This window comes from Centruroides sculpturatus, unplaced genomic scaffold, assembly GCF_000671375.1.
Source record: "Centruroides sculpturatus isolate CEXI.00-Female unplaced genomic scaffold, Cexi_2.0 scaffold551, whole genome shotgun sequence".
Lineage (NCBI taxonomy): Eukaryota > Metazoa > Arthropoda > Arachnida > Scorpiones > Buthidae > Centruroides > Centruroides sculpturatus.
The window spans coordinates 288,112-308,461 of NW_019385025.1; the positions used below are offsets into that span (position 1 = coordinate 288,112).

The 20,350-nt window shown below is 31.6% G+C and overlaps 1 protein-coding gene across 1 annotated transcript in view; it reads right to left on the bottom strand.

The window, feature by feature from the left end:
- Positions 1-2,543: 2,543 nt before the first annotated feature.
- The window catches only part of LOC111633592 (multidrug resistance-associated protein 4-like), a 49,446-nt gene continuing 31,639 nt past the window's right edge, over positions 2,544-20,350 (bottom strand). Inside the window, exons 14-28 of the mRNA XM_023378199.1 lie at positions 20,164-20,250; positions 19,998-20,094; positions 16,632-16,829; positions 9,129-9,304; positions 8,433-8,707; positions 6,625-6,704; positions 5,782-5,932; positions 5,431-5,664; positions 5,262-5,362; positions 4,547-4,744; positions 4,306-4,461; positions 4,084-4,173; positions 3,816-3,988; positions 2,826-2,931; positions 2,544-2,759 (exon numbers count right to left, since the gene is read on the bottom strand). Of these exons, the coding sequence (XP_023233967.1) occupies positions 2,583-2,759; positions 2,826-2,931; positions 3,816-3,988; positions 4,084-4,173; positions 4,306-4,461; positions 4,547-4,744; positions 5,262-5,362; positions 5,431-5,664; positions 5,782-5,932; positions 6,625-6,704; positions 8,433-8,707; positions 9,129-9,304; positions 16,632-16,829; positions 19,998-20,094; positions 20,164-20,250 (2,299 nt within the window). The 3' untranslated portion in view covers positions 2,544-2,582. The remainder of the gene's footprint in view (positions 2,760-2,825; positions 2,932-3,815; positions 3,989-4,083; positions 4,174-4,305; positions 4,462-4,546; positions 4,745-5,261; positions 5,363-5,430; positions 5,665-5,781; positions 5,933-6,624; positions 6,705-8,432; positions 8,708-9,128; positions 9,305-16,631; positions 16,830-19,997; positions 20,095-20,163; positions 20,251-20,350) is intronic.

A 20,350-nucleotide genomic window follows, 5' to 3' on the forward strand; every position in this document is an offset into this window, starting at 1 on the left:
GTATTTCTATTTATCGAATGATATGTCTACATTTTATTGCTTCCGTTGCAGGTATTTAAAAAAATTAACAAAATAATTAACTAAATGTAATTTTTACAAAAAGAATATAATTTAATACAGTAGAACATCGAAAACTCGGCTCTCGATAACCCGTCACTCCGGATAACTCGGTCACACCCTGGCAGGGCAAAAAAATCCTTAGTTAATTAATTTTCATTATAGACAGCTTTATAAAAGTATAAAAGCTCTCATAAAGTATTTTTCTGAGGTCTGTCTTATCAGGTAAATTACTGTACACAGTGTATTCATTAATTTTCATTTTCATGTAGTAAAGGCTCTATGCCTTCATAAAGGACGTACTTTTTTTTGTTTAAGGGTATTTGGGCAGTTTATTCTCTGTTATATTCTCAAGTAAACAATATATACAAGTACAATACACAGTATTTTCTGAGGAAACACTCGTACTTATTTTTTTAAACCCCATTCCCGATAACCCGGCATTTTCACAAACTCAGCTACCCTTCGGTCCACATTAGGCCGAGTTTTCGAGGTTCTACTGTATATATATATTCGTGAGAATACAGTCGAAGGGACTAAGCTCTCTAATCGTCAGATCGGCAAAATCCGCTCAGAGCCTCACTGAATGGCTTTTTATAGAGTGGCGAGGGGGGTGTGAAAGTCAACGGGTGTCCCTGCAAGTAATGGTATACAAGTTCACAGGTTAAACAAACAAATAAGAAGTTTATTATATAACTAATCTAATTTACAGGAGTGTACATAAAGAATTAAATAACATATAATATAAATCTATCGGCATAGACGATCAAACTATTCATTATGCGGCTTGTCTAACTATTAGAGGAGAGAGAGAGAGTTTACCCTCAAATATACCTCAATGTGCTATCGAATGACTATATGCGACGATTATTCTGGAATATGGAAGCTGGAACAGTCCTATGTCTTCTACCTGCTTCTTCTTGGACAGGACCGGAGACACTTTTACCAAAATCTTCCTGTGACAATAACCCTGATCTTACTGAGATGATCGTTTTAATACCATCGTATTTGGCACTGAGCCAACTGATAGCTTGTCCATACGATGACTAATTCCCATGCGCGCGAAGACGTGCGCCTTCTTCCTTCCTAACTTGTTGATGTTAAGAGTTGACATCTATTCTATTTCCGTGAGAACATGTGATAGTTTTTTTTCTCATTGACTGAGGTTTACAATTCCTACAAAAAATTAATCTAACAGTAACATTCAAAACTTTATATCCTCAAACCGTCAAGCGCACATATATATTATATTCACTGAATTACTGTGATAATACCACAAAGCCCTTGCTTACGTAGAGTATAGTAGTGTTTTGCCACTATACCTCATATTGTCCCTGTTAGAAATATTCTGTAATGTTGTTTATGTATCTAAACTTTGTTTGTCAAAAAATTTTGAATTGAAATAACGTGACTTGCAGTACAAATCGAAAGATCACATAAAGCTAATTAAGCTGGTTCTCATTCTGTTATGGATTCCGTGTCTGGTCTTGACTTTTCTGTAACTTCATTATTGAGATTACAGAATGTCAGAGACAGGCAGATAGCAATGAAAATTTATAATACCCTCAAGTATCTAGTGGATAAAACCAGCAGTCACCAATAGTCAGTTGCAGGTTTTTATATGACCAAGAAACTAGCCACGTAACACTTAGATTGGGAGCATAAAACTCTTTCTAAGATGCATTCTCCTTCACAGACATCTCACGTGTCGCGTGGCCATAACCAAATAAACGAAATTAATTTAAAAAATTTTTCAATAAACGCGATATTTAGGAAAACATGCTTAACTGCCATGAAACCTGGATACCCCATCCCTCGCCTCTAATTCATCATCTCGCCTCACTAATTCATAAACCATTGCCCGAAACATTACACTGATACAGCGGAGAGATGTTCTAACGTTTAGCCGAATTAATTTAAAGCTTTTGCAATTTCATGATACCATATTTTTGAAATTGGTGTCATTTATAAACATTTAAACATACATAAAATATATATTTGAAATTTTTGATTCTGTATTTCATAAAAAGATTCCGGAAAGTCGCTTCAACCCTAACTGCAAGAAAATGTATCTACATAACAAGAGATTTCATTTTAATTAAGGTATGTTTTTCACAAATCCCGAATTAAGTCTATAAGTATTTTCTATCGTTACTTTAAAAAATCATTTCCAATTTTTTCACCTGGAATAATCTTTACTCTCATTATTCTTTGGTTTTATATAACTAAAAAAAATTTTCTTATCGAACAAAAAAATTGTAATGAAATTTCGTTCTACAGCAACACGAACTTATTATGAGAATAAGATGTATCGAAAATTTCTTCGGAAAAAGATAATTGAGATTATTGAACTGACTATCACTCTCTAGTGTTGAATTGATCCAACAATTAAAGCAACGTGATTTCTTCAAAAGGAAATCAGTGGTTATATTTTAATAAACTAAGTAAATTTTACTGTGCAAATTAGAAACACTATTGTTTTTTAAGGTTTTTATATTATAAGACTTTTACATTAAAGATATCTTTTATAATTTGGTAATAACAATATTTTCTTTTCTATTATACTTATCTCTCGCGATTTTGTATAGCTCTTTGATTACTGTTTGTTCCGTGTTGTTCACCAAATTATAAAAAGTACCATTTACATTCTTCAGTAATGTATATGGCGTATCAAACTCTTTAACTTTTCCTGACTCGAGAACCTGAAAAATTTGAATCTTCAGTAAAAACACATACTTACTATATATTATTTAACAGATAAATCTTACCAGAACTCTATCCGAATCGATAATAGTATGTAATCTATGGGCAATTGTCAACACTGTACAATGTTTGAATTTTTCTCGAATTACTTTTTGTACGCAGCAGTCAGTGCTGTAGATAAAATCAATTAAATAAATAAATGTATTATACTAAATTAATGTAATACATATAGCTAATTAAAACAGTCAGAAAATTAATAGTAAAAACGTAATTAGTCAGTGCACCAGTTAATTTTACCTTCAGTCAATTAATTAATGCTCATTTTACCATGTCAGCACAAACACAATGTTTTATCACACCCCACTTATGACCCACCCAAGCATAATGGGTGCCGATGGAAAATAAAATAGGTTTGAAATATACTGCATAATATACGAATCTTTATTTTGCATTACTTGCTAACAAGGCCATATCTATCATCCTGAAAATCCTGAATAGCGAGGGGCCCAGTCCAGAATCAGAGCATATTTTTCAATTGGGAAAAAAGCGAATATCAGTTTTAACACAGTAAAAAATAAAGATTGAGTACACCTGAGTAGTAGCATCCTCGTCCAATAAAGTGAAATAATAACGTTATGTACTGTACAGAAAATGTATACTTCTTTTTATATTTTTAAATGAAAACGAACTATAACTGAAATTAAAAATAAGTGACTGAAAAGTTAATGAATAATTTTATGTATTAAATAATTCTAATTTATTTTGTTAAATTCGAGTAGTATTATTATCAAACTCACAAACTTATTCAAATTGTGAAATATTATTTGAAGAAAAAACGTTTCGAAATGAAACCATAAAATATAAAAATGTTTCAATAAAGATAGTACGATTTTAAAAATGTCAGACTAAAATTATTTAAATATATAATGTTTTCCTTTCCAAAAAATTTAATAGATAAAATATAAAATAATTGAATTTACAATCCGTGTATTAAGTAAACTGTACCGTACATAAAATTTAAATCTTTTATACATATTTCTCTAATACAATCTTACTCTTTATCCATATTGGATGTTGCTTCGTCCATAACTAAGATTTTATTGTCACGAAGAATTGCTCTTGCTAAACATATTAACTGCCTTTGTCCAACGCTGAAATTTCGGCCTCCTTCACTTACATGTGTAGCCAACCCTCCAGGTAACATCCCAATAACGTCTTTTAATTGAACCTTTAATAATATATGTATTATATAGTATATAATGCATATTGGCCACTGATATCTGGCATCTATTAGTATATAATATCATTTAAGTATTTTTTCACCTCTTCTATAACTTGCCATAGCATTTCTTCTAAATATTCATTAAAAGGATCAATATTTCTTCGAAAAGGACCAGTAAACAACATTGGATCCTGAAAAAAAATGCAAATATCTTTATAAGAACTAAATTAATTTTAATATAACAGCTATTTGAAAATGCTAACATTGTGTAAATTATTAAGAATAATAAAAAATATATGTTATTAATATTTTCACTTATTTACTTGAGGAATGATTGATAATTTACTACGTAGATCCCGAAGACCTATAGACATTACATCGACACCATCGATGATTATCGTTCCTGTTGGCTCTGTCATACGAAATAAAGCGGCAATTACTGAACTCTTTCCAGCTCCTGTTCGTCCAACAATTCCTATCTGCAATAAAAATGATGATAAAACGATATTTCTTAAAATAATTATTTGCAAATTTGTTTCTATTAATATGTTACACATAACGTACTTTTTCTCCCGAATGGATACGAAATGTCAAGTTATTTAGAACAATGTTTTTATCTTTCGAGTATTGCAATGATACATTTTGAAATTCAATTTCCCCTGTACGTGGCCAATCTGCAGGAGGTTGTTTGTCAGTCGAAGATTCGTATGCTGCTTCTAATTTCAAATGGCTGTAATTTAGTATACGAGCAACAGAATTCATCTGAAAAATCGAATGTGTATGAGATAATACGAAATACTTGGTGAATAAACAGGATAATACGAGAAGACATACAAACATGAAATAATAGTTACAACAGAAAACAAACTAAACACTGTATAATCATAACGACAAATATTATCATCGTGTACAGTGTTTCTTGTTATTTGTATGTATCCTGATAAATTATAACATTGCTGATTTTCGTATAAAAGAAAAACGTGGTTCTGGATAATTACATTCAATTTAAATCTAATCTGCCAAGTGTTTGTGTCGTTACTTGAAAATCCAGTTGAAAGTCCTGTACAGAGTATATACAATATTACATTATATAAACGTTTAATAATAAATAAACTCGATTCTAGGTGGGTGTCACGAAAACACCCGGAGACTTAACATTGCAAGCCTTTTAGTAACGAGCAATTCTGTAACCAATTATCAGTGTGAATTTGTTATAACCACGTCCTCATTGATGGCCCCTATTTAATGATAATAAATAATAATAATGAAATGAAATTACCTGATATTCTGTTTCAGAAGATTGTTTTATTATCCACTGAAAATGCATAGATATCATTAATCCGTAATTCATAACAAGACCTAGTTTGCTTCCTGCGTCATCTATAAATTGTATAAGTTAAAAATGTATTAAAGTTTGTAAATTTAGGATGTTGAATATATTCACTTACCAGTATTCACGAAAACAATGAAAACAATTACAGTAATAATTAGATATATGTATCCAATTATTTGACCGTATAAGCAATTCCATCGATTTAATGACAGGTATATGAACCACGTTGCAGTATGCTTATCTTGGTATTCATTAAAGGTGGATATAAATTTGGTTTCAGCATTAAATGCTCTGATTGTTGTAATTCCATACAGGGATGTACTGAGATGAGAAAATACCGGGCTTCTCGCTATCAAAATAAACGTTTTACATAATATCAATACATGACTCATTTTATAAATATTTACGAAATTCAATGTTCGTGTTATAAAATAACATACAAAAACTTTGATTCATTAATACATACATTTTCCTTCTAAATATTTTATGCTATTCAAAACGCTGTTATGAGTAGTCCACAAAACATAAAATGCGATTAAGAGAAAGACTGTTATTACTATGAGATAAGGACAGATTATCGCTTCAATTACAATCATTCCGATAGAGAAGCCTGATGCCTGAAATTATAATATGTGTTATGAATTGCTAATGCTGCTGTAAATTTAAATAATTATTTTCATTTATATATAAATTAAATTTATGTTCAAATAAAATAATGNAATTACTTTTACTTAAAATCGAATCCGATATAAAAAATTTGCCACAATGTAAATATTACTTCAAAAATATATAAAATAGTTTAAAATAAATGCTTTTATTTAAAAAATATAGCTGCAGAATTTGTGTTTTAATTTGACACAGTGTGCAACTTATCACCTGCTGCTAATGATTACAACCGGGTTGACTTTGAAAACAGCTGTTGATAATAATAACCCAGTTGTTTACATGTACTACTCAGGGTAAGAGGAGATGTGTTAAACACAACAATAAGTTTGCATTATCCACTTATACATTCTAATTTTATTTTCTACAGCATTTGATTAATGGAAAAGCAATGCAAAACTTCCATAATGTGCCATGTTTTGATGCCTCCTGGACAGATTTTCAATTAAAACTGGGCCGGTTTAAATGCTGAACCTGAATAAAGCTGGAAAATACATGTGTAATCAATACATATCTACATACCTACATATAAATATTTACTTAAAAACCTAGATATAAACATCTTTATGTAACTGTGCTAGTATATTTGTGTTATATTCAAATTACCGTTATTACAAAAATATAATTAAAATTAGTCAGAACTTACTCTTATGGCTTCATAGAAAACAAATGTTAACATATCATCCATGTTATTAACATCTTTTGAAAATCGATTTAGGATTTTTCCTGAAATATAACAAGTTTTGTTATATTATTTATAATAAATAAAAATAGGAAAAAANAATAAAGCTGGAAAATACATGTGTAATCAATACATATCTACATACCTACATATAAATATCTACATGAAGACCTAGATATTAATATCTTTATGTAAATATACTAGTATATATGTGTTATATTCAAATTACCGTTAGTACAAGAATATAATTAATATTAATCAGAACTTACTCTTATGGCTTCATAGAAAACGAATGTTAACATATCATCCATGTTATTAACATCTTTTGAAAATCGATTTAGGATTTTTCCTGAAATATAACAAGTTTTGTTATATTATTTATAATAAATAAAAATAGGAAAAAAATGTATGTGAACACCGTGATTAAATGTGATTAATTAATTAACCTGTCAGCACTTTTAGTATGCGTACTTCATTCAAAATTCGTGTAGCATCGGTGTTGTCCAAAGCTGACATGTTTGCAATTAAGAAATCGTAAAACTGAGTCAATTTATCATAATGTTACAGAGAATTCAGGGTTGAACTATCGCCAACCTTTAATATTATACTCATACCTACGTAAGGCTTTAATTTAGTATTGACTTAAGTCTTGATCTGTTTATAACATTTAGGATTGTTTACTTATTACACAAAAATTTATGTTATAATTTATTTTTAAAATAAAGTTTTCCCCATATTTTCTATTTTCTTACATTCCATGCCAACTCCACTAATCTATATCTACTGTATAGCTATATCTATATCTATATATAAAAATGGACATGTATGTCCCTATATTTCACTTTTCCGCCAAAACTACACATCGCACGTGAATGGTGTTTCTATGTGGTAGTAGCCCCAAGTCTCCATTCGTGCACAGGGGTGGTTGCGTCTCGATAGCTATAAGGGTGCGGGAGATATGAGGCTGAAAGTGGTTGAAAGTGGCTTTCTATTTCGAATGTTTTGTTCGAATTTTTCGAATTTGTTCGAATTAAATTCGAACATAAAATTCGAATATCGGTTCGATTATAAAACGATTGTAAACGTTACAGAAACGTTGAAAATAGTTCGTTTGACTGGACGTGAACAGGAGACGTTCAGAAATAGAATCGGGACAAGGTCCCTAGTTAGTCTGGAAACGGGGATCTAATTCTTGCATTCTGTGAAAACGGGTAACATTGACTATAATGTAATTATCTTAATCTTCACTATCGTTACTTTTTGCCCACAAATAAAAACCCAGTGAAGCGGGTCCTTGCAGCTAGTTATAAATATTTTTATATATTTCGATTTTTTAACCAAATGTTCGAACCGTTTTAAATTCGAATTTGTTATTTCATATTGGTTCGATTATAGAACGATTGTAAACGTTCCAGAAAATTGATCAAATTGAAAATAGTTCGTTTGACTGTACGTAAAAATTCTCTAATTAGTCTGGAAACGGGGACCTAATTCTTGCATTTTGTGAAGACAGGTAAGATTGGCTATAATGTAATTACCTTAATCTTCACTATCGTTACTTTTTCCCCACAAATAAAAGCCCAGAGAAGTGGATCCTTGCAGCTATGTGCAAATAAAGGTTAAATATTTTATAAAAAATGTGTGATATATAAAATGTAAATAAAAAGTACACAATGCATGTAATTATTTAATTTAAACCTATTATCGACAATGTTTTTACTTGAAATTTGTTGAATTGTTACCTTAAAAACTAATAAATATATTTTACACACCTACAGGATTGTTGTCCAGAAATGATATTGGCGTATGAATAATACAGCCAAGCATCTTATTATGAAGGTTAGTAGATGCAGACACGAACAGTTCGTACAACAATGAGGCAGAAATTATTGTGCCGACAAACACCGCACAAACCAAGCCCAAATAAATGTATATGTTGAGTTCCAGAATATGATAAGTAACAGATGCCGTGTTGTTAATTGTCTCCAATTCTGATGTAAAATTTTTGAATTGTAAATTTTCATTGTAGTTTTTGTTATCTTGCAACCTGAAAAATATTAATAAAATAATTTGTTATTGAAAAAAATATCTACTTTTCTTTTAAAAAGTAAATTACAACAAACCATGAAAACAACATATAATAAGTAACAGCAAACTCTTTATTAAGTGTATACATATTTGTAAATTTTAAATTCAAACTATGACGTGTGCCTTGAAAAAGCTATTTATTTAATATTCTCCATACTATTCTTTCAAAATCATTTATTACTATCAAAATCTTATTACTTTTCAGAACAGAAAAGAAAAAGTAAATAATTATCATCCATTCTTTACGTAAATAATACATTACTAATGTTTATAGTGATTTTTCGTAATTTGTTGAATTTTGCTACATTACTCATTAATATTATTATATGAAATAATTCTTAGACTGTTGAAAATTTAATTGAAACACGAAAAAATCATACCATTTAATCAGCCAATAGTCGCTGAAACTAAGTAGTATCTGCGGTAAAATGAGCATAAAAAGTATAAGAATCTTGAAGGGTAAACTTGCACCGGCATTCATATATGCTTTGTAAACAGATAATCCCAGTATTCGATGTTGTTCTTCCTTGTCAGATGTTTTATTATATGTAGTTTTCTAGAAGAAGTAACAATTTGAATAATATAAATCAATTATTTATAACAATATGTGTTTATTTAAATTGCTAGCCAGAATGGCCGATTTAGTTAAGTTGTCAATTTAGCAATCTGGAGGGCTAACCAACAAATTTGTTTTCTTGGTTTCGTTCCTTGGTCCTATTGTAGGGTGGAATTAAACAGTGTGCTTTGTGAGGTGATCTGTCCGTCACACCATTCAGCTGCATATTTGTTAGCTTTGCTGTACTTAAAATTAATCTAATAATAAGTACAGCCAGGCTAAGAAATATGAAATTGGTCGCTGTAATTAAAATTCGATTAATTTTAAGTACAGCGACCAATATATTTTTATTTTGTTATAACAAATAATTACTTTTACTTAAAATCGAATCCGATATAAAAAATTTGCCACAATGTAAATATTACTTCAAAAATATATAAAATAGTTTAAAATAAATGCTTTTATTTAAAAAATATAGCTGCAGAATTTGTGTTTTAATTTGACACAGTGTGCAACTTATCACCTGCTGCTAGTGATTACAACCGGGTTGACTTTGAAAACAGCTGTTGATAATAATAACCCAGTTGTTTACATGTACTACTCAGGGTAAGAGGAGATGTGTACTAATTCATCATACATACTGAATTATAACACAAAATTTTTGATTCTATGTGTTATTATAATAAGGGAAACTGAAAAAGGGTATAGGCCTATATAAATTTTTTTTTTTTTGATTTTATTTGACGCGAGACTTGTTTTAAAAAAGCTACAAAAGTTAACGTGTGAATTTGGGTAATATATCCGAATATAAATTAAAGACTGTTAAATTCGAAAGTCCTGTTGTCAAGCAGTTAGGTACGAGACTTGTCATCCTGTTCAATTCTTCACTCGATCTATAGTGTATGATGCAGTCCATTCTGTAAGCCGTCTGTACAGTAAGTTCGTAATATGTACTTTTAAGTTCGCTGAAGAGAGCTAATGCCCGAAACGCGATTTGTAAATTTTGTCCCAACTGAATAAAAAGATGAATGATTTGCCAAGTGTTTTTAAAAAATACACCATAGTGTGTCTGTATAAAGCAATATATATAAAAAATTCTTTGAATAAAAAGAAACTTGCTGATGTCTTAAACAACACCTAATAACATGTAAAAAAAATTTTTATCAGAGTTAAATCCTTGCATCAGAAACTTAGAACGATTAGTTTATTTTAATTCAAATTATCACATTGTTTTTAATGAGGCAATTAATTAACAAAGTAATAAAACTTTATAAAAAACTTCGCGTGGATATAAAATTGTAAAATTGTTGAAGTCATAGAAAACGATCAATAGAAACTAAAATATGAAAAAAAATAATAAATTTGGTTCAGTATACATTGAGAAATACTTATTTTTGTGTTATTAATTGCTCTTTTTAACAAATTAAAAGCTTCTCTATGGAATCATGTATTGCATATATTTTGGCATAAATTACAATGATAAATAAAAATAAAAATGTCTGTTATGGTAGCTGTTTATTCGTTCACACATATATATGTCTCTTTAATCTGAAAAATTACAGTTCCTGTCCTAAAGGCTGTAAGATACTCTACCAAAATTCTTGTAATTTTCCGGATTAATGAGATATACATCGACTCCCATATATCACGGTAGATACATTCCGCTTTTTATGAAATTCATGTTTTACGAGTCCTTAAATACACGTGCTAATCACAGACCGACAGGTATGCAGTTTACGGACTAGGGCTGTTTGAATAATTTTCTTCTATAAAATTAATCGATTCTAGACTAATTTGACTCAACATTTCCAAAACACGTATAATTGTTTGGGAGTAATCCATATAAACTATGCTATAAACAAAAAATTTTAGGATTACTTACCGTGTGTGCACCGTTTGACGACGCCATTGCTTAAGTTGTTTTTGTCGTGAAGCGGCAAATCGAACATTACATTACATTAAATTGAAAAAGGGGGAAATCCTCCAGGCAACACTCAGAGGTACAACCTGGAAGTGGTAAAGAACGGAAGGAAGGAAGAGACATGGGAAGAGTAGGGGATGAGCGTGGGGCAGGGTAAAGTTGAGATCTCCAGGCGCCTGCATCGCATTTATTGAAGATAAACAGAATACAAAATGCAATAAACAGAGGAACAAACAATGCAAAGGTGAACAGGTATGTACAAAGGAGCTGCGCGACGATGGTTTTATATACAATACAAGTATACCGACAGATATTGATAACAGAAAATGGGCGTTGGCAGAACAGGAAAATACAGGTAGACGCGAGTACATTGAACAGTGGATTAGTCCGCAGACAATGAGACACAGTGACGTAGACTCGGGATTGCGGTAGCAAATACTGAGACAACACAAACTGGTACGCGACAAACTGCGAGAGGAAAGGATTTAACATTTAACCAATCCAATGCAGAAGTACGTTAAAATAACGTGACTTCTGCAAGTTCAAGTGTACAGTGCAGGAGGACGTTGATTAAAAGTCCGAACGTGCAGGATCCTAGCAAAAGTACTTACTGTTGACTGCTGGTTGGGGTGAGAGCTGCTGTCGTTGATAGATAGTTCATAAGCTTGTGGTAAATATCTTTGTGATCAAGGAACGCATTGAGAGGGCAGGGCCAGTTGAAACCAGAGTAGAGAACGCTGCCCATAAGAATGTCTCTGTTGTGGTTATAGAATGCACAATCGAAGAGGTAGTGGATGCTGTCTTGAATAGAGGTGCCGTCACAGTTGCAGATGTCCTCATCTTGGATACGGAAGCGTTTTAAATAGGCATTGAAGTTGCCATGACCAGTAATGAGCTGAGTCATGGCAAAGGAGGGAGAAAAGTGCTTCCACTGTAAGCGGTTGGCGATGTTGGGAATAAACTTGTGCGTCAATCTACCAGTGTTGCCGTTGTCCCATTCATGTTGCCAATGTTGAAGAGCCAGTTCGTAGTTCCACTGCTTAATCTTGGAGGGTGGAATCTTTTCATAACTGGGAGGTAGAGAAGAGGCAGCAGCGGTTTTGGCGAGGCTGTCAGCGGCCTCATTGCCAGCAACCCCCGAGTGGCCACGGACCCACTTGAAATGCACATTGTGATTGTGGGTGTTCAACGACAGAAGGCTGTGGATGTGAAGGACATTATTCCCCCTATTCCTACTGCTGGTAATGGAGCGGATGGCAGTAATGCTGTCGGAAAAGATGGCAATAGTCATGTTATGAGGGAACCACTCTGTATAGATGTAGTCGATAGCCTTTGTGATAGCGAAAATTTCGGCTTGGGGAACGGAGCAGTGAGGCCCCAGCCTGAAGGCCGACCTGTGAGTTTCACCATTGTGGTGATTGCTGAGAACAAAAGCAGCACCCACATTACCCTTGTTCTTAGACCCGTCCGTGTAGATTGAAATGTCGTATGGCCCTTCATGAAGGGTGATATCGCTGTTCATGGCAGGATAGTCCATGGTCGAATTCAGGTTAGTGTCTTTATTCTCAATGCCATAAGATGTTATGTCTTCCTTGACATGATCGGGAAGGGCAGAAAGGGCAGCATTGTGCCTGGTGGTATTGTAGTAGTTGTTGGCAGATATGTTATTAATTGTCCAGATGTTCGATGCCCGGCAAATCGAACAGGGCGCGTGTTTCCTGATAAACTATTTTTCTGCGAAAAATTCGCTGAACTTTGGAGACATCATTAATATAAATAAAAATTTTATGGCCGTTAAATAATAAATGGTTTTTAGGAGATCCGCTGCTCGTTTAAACTTAACGGTTTGTGAAACATTTGCTATTGGTCTAGATTCGACCAATCCTGTCGCGACACGAGTCGGCGATGGCATTTTACCGTATTTTACGAGTTTATTTTAGCGTGTTTATACGATTATGGTCGCAATTTTTTCGCCGCTATATACGAATCGCATTATGTGAACCCGTTTTATTGGGGTAGACTGTATATATATGTTAAATAAAAATTATCAGAACTTTCAGAAATTAGTTATTATTAAAGTTGAGTATAAAATTGTTTCATGTTATAGCATTAAGAATAAAGGGTAAATTAAAAACGAATGAATTATGTACAGTTAATAAAATTGTTACTAATGAGTAAAATATATAAAAATAACAAAAGACAAGTAAAACGGCAAGGCCAGTTTTGGTGCAAGCCAATGTGCCGAAGACTGATTACTAAGCAGGTTCACTCTACATTCATGATGGGTGTCATTCTCCTCTTCCAATCTTCTTTGGTATCGCTAATTTTGAGCGCGATCGGCCATGGCACAGCCACGAGGTTTTCCACGACGCATTTTCGGTGAAATTAACCTATCCAATGTCGAAATTTCTCTTTATTGTGTGTCTCCACACGATGAATTTTTGTCGATGCCTAACGAAAATTCCCGTTTTTGAAAAATAGTCATGGCTATTGTATTGTCGGAAATTATTTTTTTTGTTTGGCACAAAGAAGATAAAAATTTTAAATTAATGTTAAAACAAAAAATTATATTTCAGAAGTTAGTTTTAATAGTTTCAAAAACTTTTCGATGATAAATCGAAATATTTCTGATTAACTGGTCATGGTTAAAAGGTCTCAATCAGAGATATGTCAGGAACAACACCGAACAGGTAAATGGATTTTTTCATCGATTCGTTNGTAGTTGTTGGCAGATATGTTATTAATTGTCCAGATGTTCGATGCCCGGCAAATCGAACAGGGCGCGTGTTTCCTGATAAACTATTTTTCTGCGAAAAATTCGCTGAACTTTGGAGACATCATTAATATAAATAAAAATTTTATGGCCGTTAAATAATAAATGGTTTTTAGGAGATCCGCTGCTCGTTTAAACTTAACGGTTTGTGAAACATTTGCTATTGGTCTAGATTCGACCAATCCTGTCGCGACACGAGTCGGCGATGGCATTTTACCGTATTTTACGAGTTTATTTTAGCGTGTTTATACGATTATGGTCGCAATTTTTTCGCCGCTATATACGAATCGCATTATGTGAACCCGTTTTATTGGGGTAGACTGTATATATATGTTAAATAAAAATTATCAGAACTTTCAGAAATTAGTTATTATTAAAGTTGAGTATAAAATTGTTTCATGTTATAGCATTAAGAATAAAGGGTAAATTAAAAACGAATGAATTATGTACAGTTAATAAAATTGTTACTAATGAGTAAAATATATAAAACTAACAAAAGACAAGTAAAACGGCAAGGCCAGTTTTGGTGCAAGCCAATGTGCCGAAGACTGATTACTAAGCAGGTTCACTCTACATTCATGATGGGTGTCATTCTCCTCTTCCAATCTTCTTTGGTATCGCTAATTTTGAGCGCGATCGGCCATGGCACAGCCACGAGGTTTTCCACGACGCATTTTCGGTGAAATTAACCTATCCAATGTCGAAATTTCTCTTTATTGTGTGTCTCCACACGATGAATTTTTGTCGATGCCTAACGAAAATTCCCGTTTTTGAAAAATAGTCATGGCTATTGTATTGTCGGAAATTATTTTTTTTGTTTGGCACAAAGAAGATAAAAATTTTAAATTAATGTTAAAACAAAAAATTATATTTCAGAAGTTAGTTTTAATAGTTTCAAAAACTTTTCGATGATAAATCGAAATATTTCTGATTAACTGGTCATGGTTAAAAGGTCTCAATCAGAGATATGTCAGGAACAACACCGAACAGGTAAATGGATTTTTTCATCGATTCGTTTGTCAAAATTCCATTTTGCAACGTTTGCATTTCCAACTTCCCAACGAGCAACGAATGCGCAAATCTCGCACTAGAGCCTGTTTGTGAGTGTCGCCATTTTATATTTTATTTTCACTCTATTCACACTCCCCTAAGTACCTACAAGTCTGTTTTTTATGGATGCATGATTTGTGCACTAAATACTCTGTGCCAAATTGCAACTCCTGACATGTACTCCTTCATACCTCTAAAATGTCCAGCCGTTAACAGCAGCACGATTTTATAAAAAGATGTATTGTTGTCAATAACTATGATACCAGTATGGAAACATGAAAAACTTTCAAATATCGAAAAAAAACATTACTTACTATTGATACATTTCACAACACATAACATTAATAAAAGCTATACCACATATTAATATATTAAATAGAACTACAAATAAAACGTATACACAAGAAAAATGTATAATGTTTTAAAAAGTTATGAAAAACCAGTTTATGAAAAATGATGATACAGTTGTAAATAAATGTTTAAAAATTGTATCGTATTAGTTGAAATTTTAATACAATACACAAGTAAGAAAAATATGTACATTGTTATTTATGAGAGTAAAACAATATACTGTATTAGAGCAAAAACATATAAACATATATATATAATGTAATAGCAGAACAATGTAATTCAGTGATAGTTCAAAACAATTATATAGAAGAAATTTTTTAATGGGACAAAATATATTTAGAGAAAATAAAAACGAACGTTTAAAAAGTAAAAAAAAAAAAAAAAAACCTGTAATAAAATACATACAATATGATTACCATTATTGCAGTAGGAATGTAGAATGAACTTCTGACCAGATAATTTATATAATGCAGCTTAAGTGATAACTAAACTAGTTTTTCTAAAAGTTTTTATTTTTTACAAAAAATAAGAAACGTTCATGAAAATATTACGGTAAGTAGATTTATGCATTTTTATTAATTATAGTTTAACAGTGTATTGTATACCTTTTTTTAACCTATTTAATTTTGCTAGCTCTTTAAAATATAATTTCGAATAAGTAAATATTTTATGCAAAGTTAAGGAAATTTTTGATTTACCACATTTATTTTTATTAACTATAATGAGAAATGAACTAGTATATATTATTTTTTCAAAATCTATAAATTTTGAAGCATTCTAATTAAGTCACCATACAGTACAAAACAGATTTCGACATTTTTATTATAAAAAAAACTGAAAAAAACACTATAAATTTTTTAGTAAAATGCGGTAAATTTATAACTTTTGAATTATTTTATTGCTAAAGTAATTAATACACAAATTAGTTTTCTGCTAAAAACAACAATAACAACAAGAATATACTGTTGTGTTTTAATGTTTCAAACTGAATTGCAGGAAATCTGTTATAAACTTTCTATGAGAAGCTATCTTCTATTTACGTGTCACATAGGTAAAACTTAGGAAAAATCCATATAAATAGCTCGTTATTGAAGCACAAACTCAAAATCACTGAATGAAAGTCTGGCTGAATATTTTATATACTTAGCCAAACTTTGATTCAAAACAATGAGTAAATTAACAACAAAAAACAACGAAAAATGCATTTCAAAATATTATCAACAATTACTTACCACGTCATTATTGATGATATCGTAATTATCATGAAGCGTGCCGACTTGTTTATTATATAAGGCTTCTTCTTCATTAAAAGTTAAGTTTGGGTTTGGTAGTTCCAAGTTTTGCTCTGAGGTATTTTTCTCTAATGTAATTCCCAAATATTCTCCTGAGTTTTTTAATTCATTATAGTTACCGATAGCTTCACATCTTCCCTAAGAAAATATCGTAAACAATTTTTATAATGTATATACAATAGAGCGTCGATTATCCGAATCAATTGGGGACTGGGGTTGTACGGAAGATCGATGTTTCGGATAACCGATTATGTACGAAAAAATATATTAATTTATTCCATCTTGACATTTTTTTCTGTTGCGTGTTGATTCGCGTTGAATTTTCGTCGATGTTAAGCCTAACGAAGACTATTGTATCGTTAAAAATTATTTTTATATTTTGTACGAACAAAATAAATATATTGAAAAATATAAAAACAATAAAAAATTATTTTTCAGAATATAATTTAGTATCAAAAACGTAAAATATTTGAGTAGCCCAAGACATAGCCAAAGATTGCAGCGCCACAGCACTGGCGAAAATTTAAATTTGCCGACTGGAATTCTTTCGGATAATTGACGTTTCGGATAATTGGCTTTCGGATAACCGACGCTCTACTGTATATAATATATAATACATACACTACATCTATACATAAATGTAAACTGTTTAAATGTGAAATAGCAACAATACGAAGGAATATGCGTAACTTAAAGGTAACTGCAAGACCGGAAATGGTTAAAAAGATATGCAAGTGATTAAATTCGCATACAGCTCAAGTTATGTGATACCCAGTTTAAGGGTGGAAAAATCAGCAACCAGCTCGGGCTCTAAGTGCTATCAGCGATGCTATCAGTGGTTCGCGGGAGCCTAACATTTGAAGAAGCATAGAAAATTCCTTAGAGACATCAGAGAGTTTAATACCATCAGTTAATGTCTGGGGAAAAAAGGCCTTATCCTATAGCTGCATGACGATAATTTGTCGAGGTGAAGCGTTGCAATGCGTGATCCGCACGGCATGAGTACCATCCTAAGCCTCATAAGGAACACTTTCCCTGCCCCACCTATTGGCACTACAGGGTTAAAGAGACTAAGCCTTGTTCATCGGCTTGGTCTGATACTTGACATGGTAGACAGGAACGACATAGCTTGGTCATATGGCGCATCTTTCGGGCTCCCATCCGCACCCAGGCCCAGCCCTCTAACCTGGCATAACTTTTGTAATGTGCAGCCTGTACTGCACTATGGTCCACAAGACTAAACCTTCAGCTCACTTTGCTCAACAACGATTCTATCGGACAGTGGGGTCCCCTTCCCTACAAGAAGAGGGGGCCCAGCCAAGCGTGTCAGCCAGACTTATAGACAAAGAAGTCTATGATATGTTCCATCAATTTTTTTAGTTTCTTTAGGTTTCCTATACTAGCTGCAAGCACTCGAAGTACTTGTTCAGGCGGCCTGGACTAGATCAGAATGTTTCAGAAGGCTTCAATACATATGATTTTGTTTCTATTTTCATAGAAATGGATTGAAATTTTATAATCTCTGTATACATTTCATTCTTCTCTCTATTTATAGTCTAATATTGACAAAGAGTCACTGGCCGATTTAACTGGAACAAAATTCCAAATTTCAAAGTACGTTTTCTTGAGGAATTTGATAACACTAATCACCAAACGATAGCCTAAATACTTGCACTATAACTCCGGTAATTTAATATTTAATATCAAGTATGTTCAATTGAAGTTTTCGACTATTTACAAAAATATTAAAATTTTCGAGTCTATCACAATCCTTTTTTTATACAGCACCAGAAGTAACAGTTAACATGGTTTTTTTTAAGAATAACTTCTTAAAAAACAAAGGTAAAGTAGTAAAAAGAGACGTCACAATGTTAAAAACGATCAAGTGTCAGCCTTCTATTGTAGGTTCTGACACTTTACATTTAAAACACGAAGAACTTTTCTCACCATACTGTCCTTATTCATTATTTAACTGCTTCAAGCCTTCTGGTGGTAATTTCGAGTTATCCTACTTATTTGCATAAATCACAGAAATCAAGTATCCTGCTGCTAAAAGTAGATATTAGTCGCCGTATTTTAACTAAATTAGTGGTTATAAATTTTAATAATTTATATAATTTAGAACTATCTGAAAGAAAAAGATTAAGACGCGATTGCAATAAAATGTTCAGTCACACTAATTAATTGTTCTTTTATCAATATATACTCCTGTTCGTAAATAAATATGCAGGAACAAGTTGCTTAACTTCCCTGCAACATTTGTTAGTGGCACCTGTTATAATACTTTACTTTTAAATTATTTTATATTTTTAGTTATTATAAAATGACAAAAAGTTTAACTTTAAGAGTAGGAATGAGTTTTATTTTTAAAAAATTGAAGATACCAATAGAAAATAAAATCATTAAATCTCTCTTTACTGGAATACCATTATTATNGTAGGTTCTGACACTTTACATTTAAAACACGAAGAACTTTTCTCACCATACTGTCCTTATTCATTATTTAACTGCTTCAAGCCTTCTGGTGGTAATTTCGAGTTATCCTACTTATTTGCATAAATCACAGAAATCAAGTATCCTGCTGCTAAAAGTAGATATTAGTCGCCGTATTTTAACTAAATTAGTGGTTATAAATTTTAATAATTTATATAATTTAGAACTATCTGAAAGAAAAAGATTAAGACGCGATTGCAATAAAATGTTCAGTCACACTAATTAATTGTTCTTTTATCAATATATACTCCTGTTCGTAAATAAATATGCAGGAACAAGTTGCTTAACTTCCCTGCAACATTTGTTAGTGGCACCTGTTATAATACTTTACTTTTAAATTATTTTATATTTTTAGTTATTATAAAATGACAAAAAGTTTAACTTTAAGAGTAGGAATGAGTTTTATTTTTAAAAAATTGAAGATACCAATAGAAAATAAAATCATTAAATCTCTCTTTACTGGAATACCATTATTATCTCTCCTTTCCTTCGACGTATAACTAACAAGCTTTAATGTTATAAATAATCATAATAGACAAACAGCTTTGCAAAATTTCAAACATTTTCGAAAAAAAGCACAAAAGTTATTAAGCTTCAAACAGGGCAAACAAAATCGTGCCCCCACATACACGCTAACATCTATACATACAAAAAATCTTTGAATTTTTTCTCCATTTCTACACGTTTCAAGGTCCCATGCATCAAAACCTGTAAAAGTCTGGGGAGGGGTCAATTTGTGACCGATTGCCATACTTTTCCTCTGCTATATATAAGAGCCAAGAAGTAAAAAATATATTTATTTATATTACTCACCTTGTTTAACACTAAAACTTTAGTTGCGAAATTTAAAAATTGTATTTGATGTGTAACTAAAATGCAAATTTTGTCTTTCAAATATTCTAATATACACCTGAAAAAAATACAACTTTTAAAAATATAAACATTTCTACAGGTTTAAAAACATAATTTGTGTACTTACTTTTCGAATATCTCTTTTGCTACTGGAACATCAACAGCACTCAGTGGATCATCAAAAAGGAAAATATCTGCATCTAGATATAATGCTCTGAAATATGTAAAATATTCCATTCTGTACAAATAATGAATGGAAAGTGTATGTCAAAGCATTTTTTTATTAAATTATATGTACTTAAACAGGATGTTTT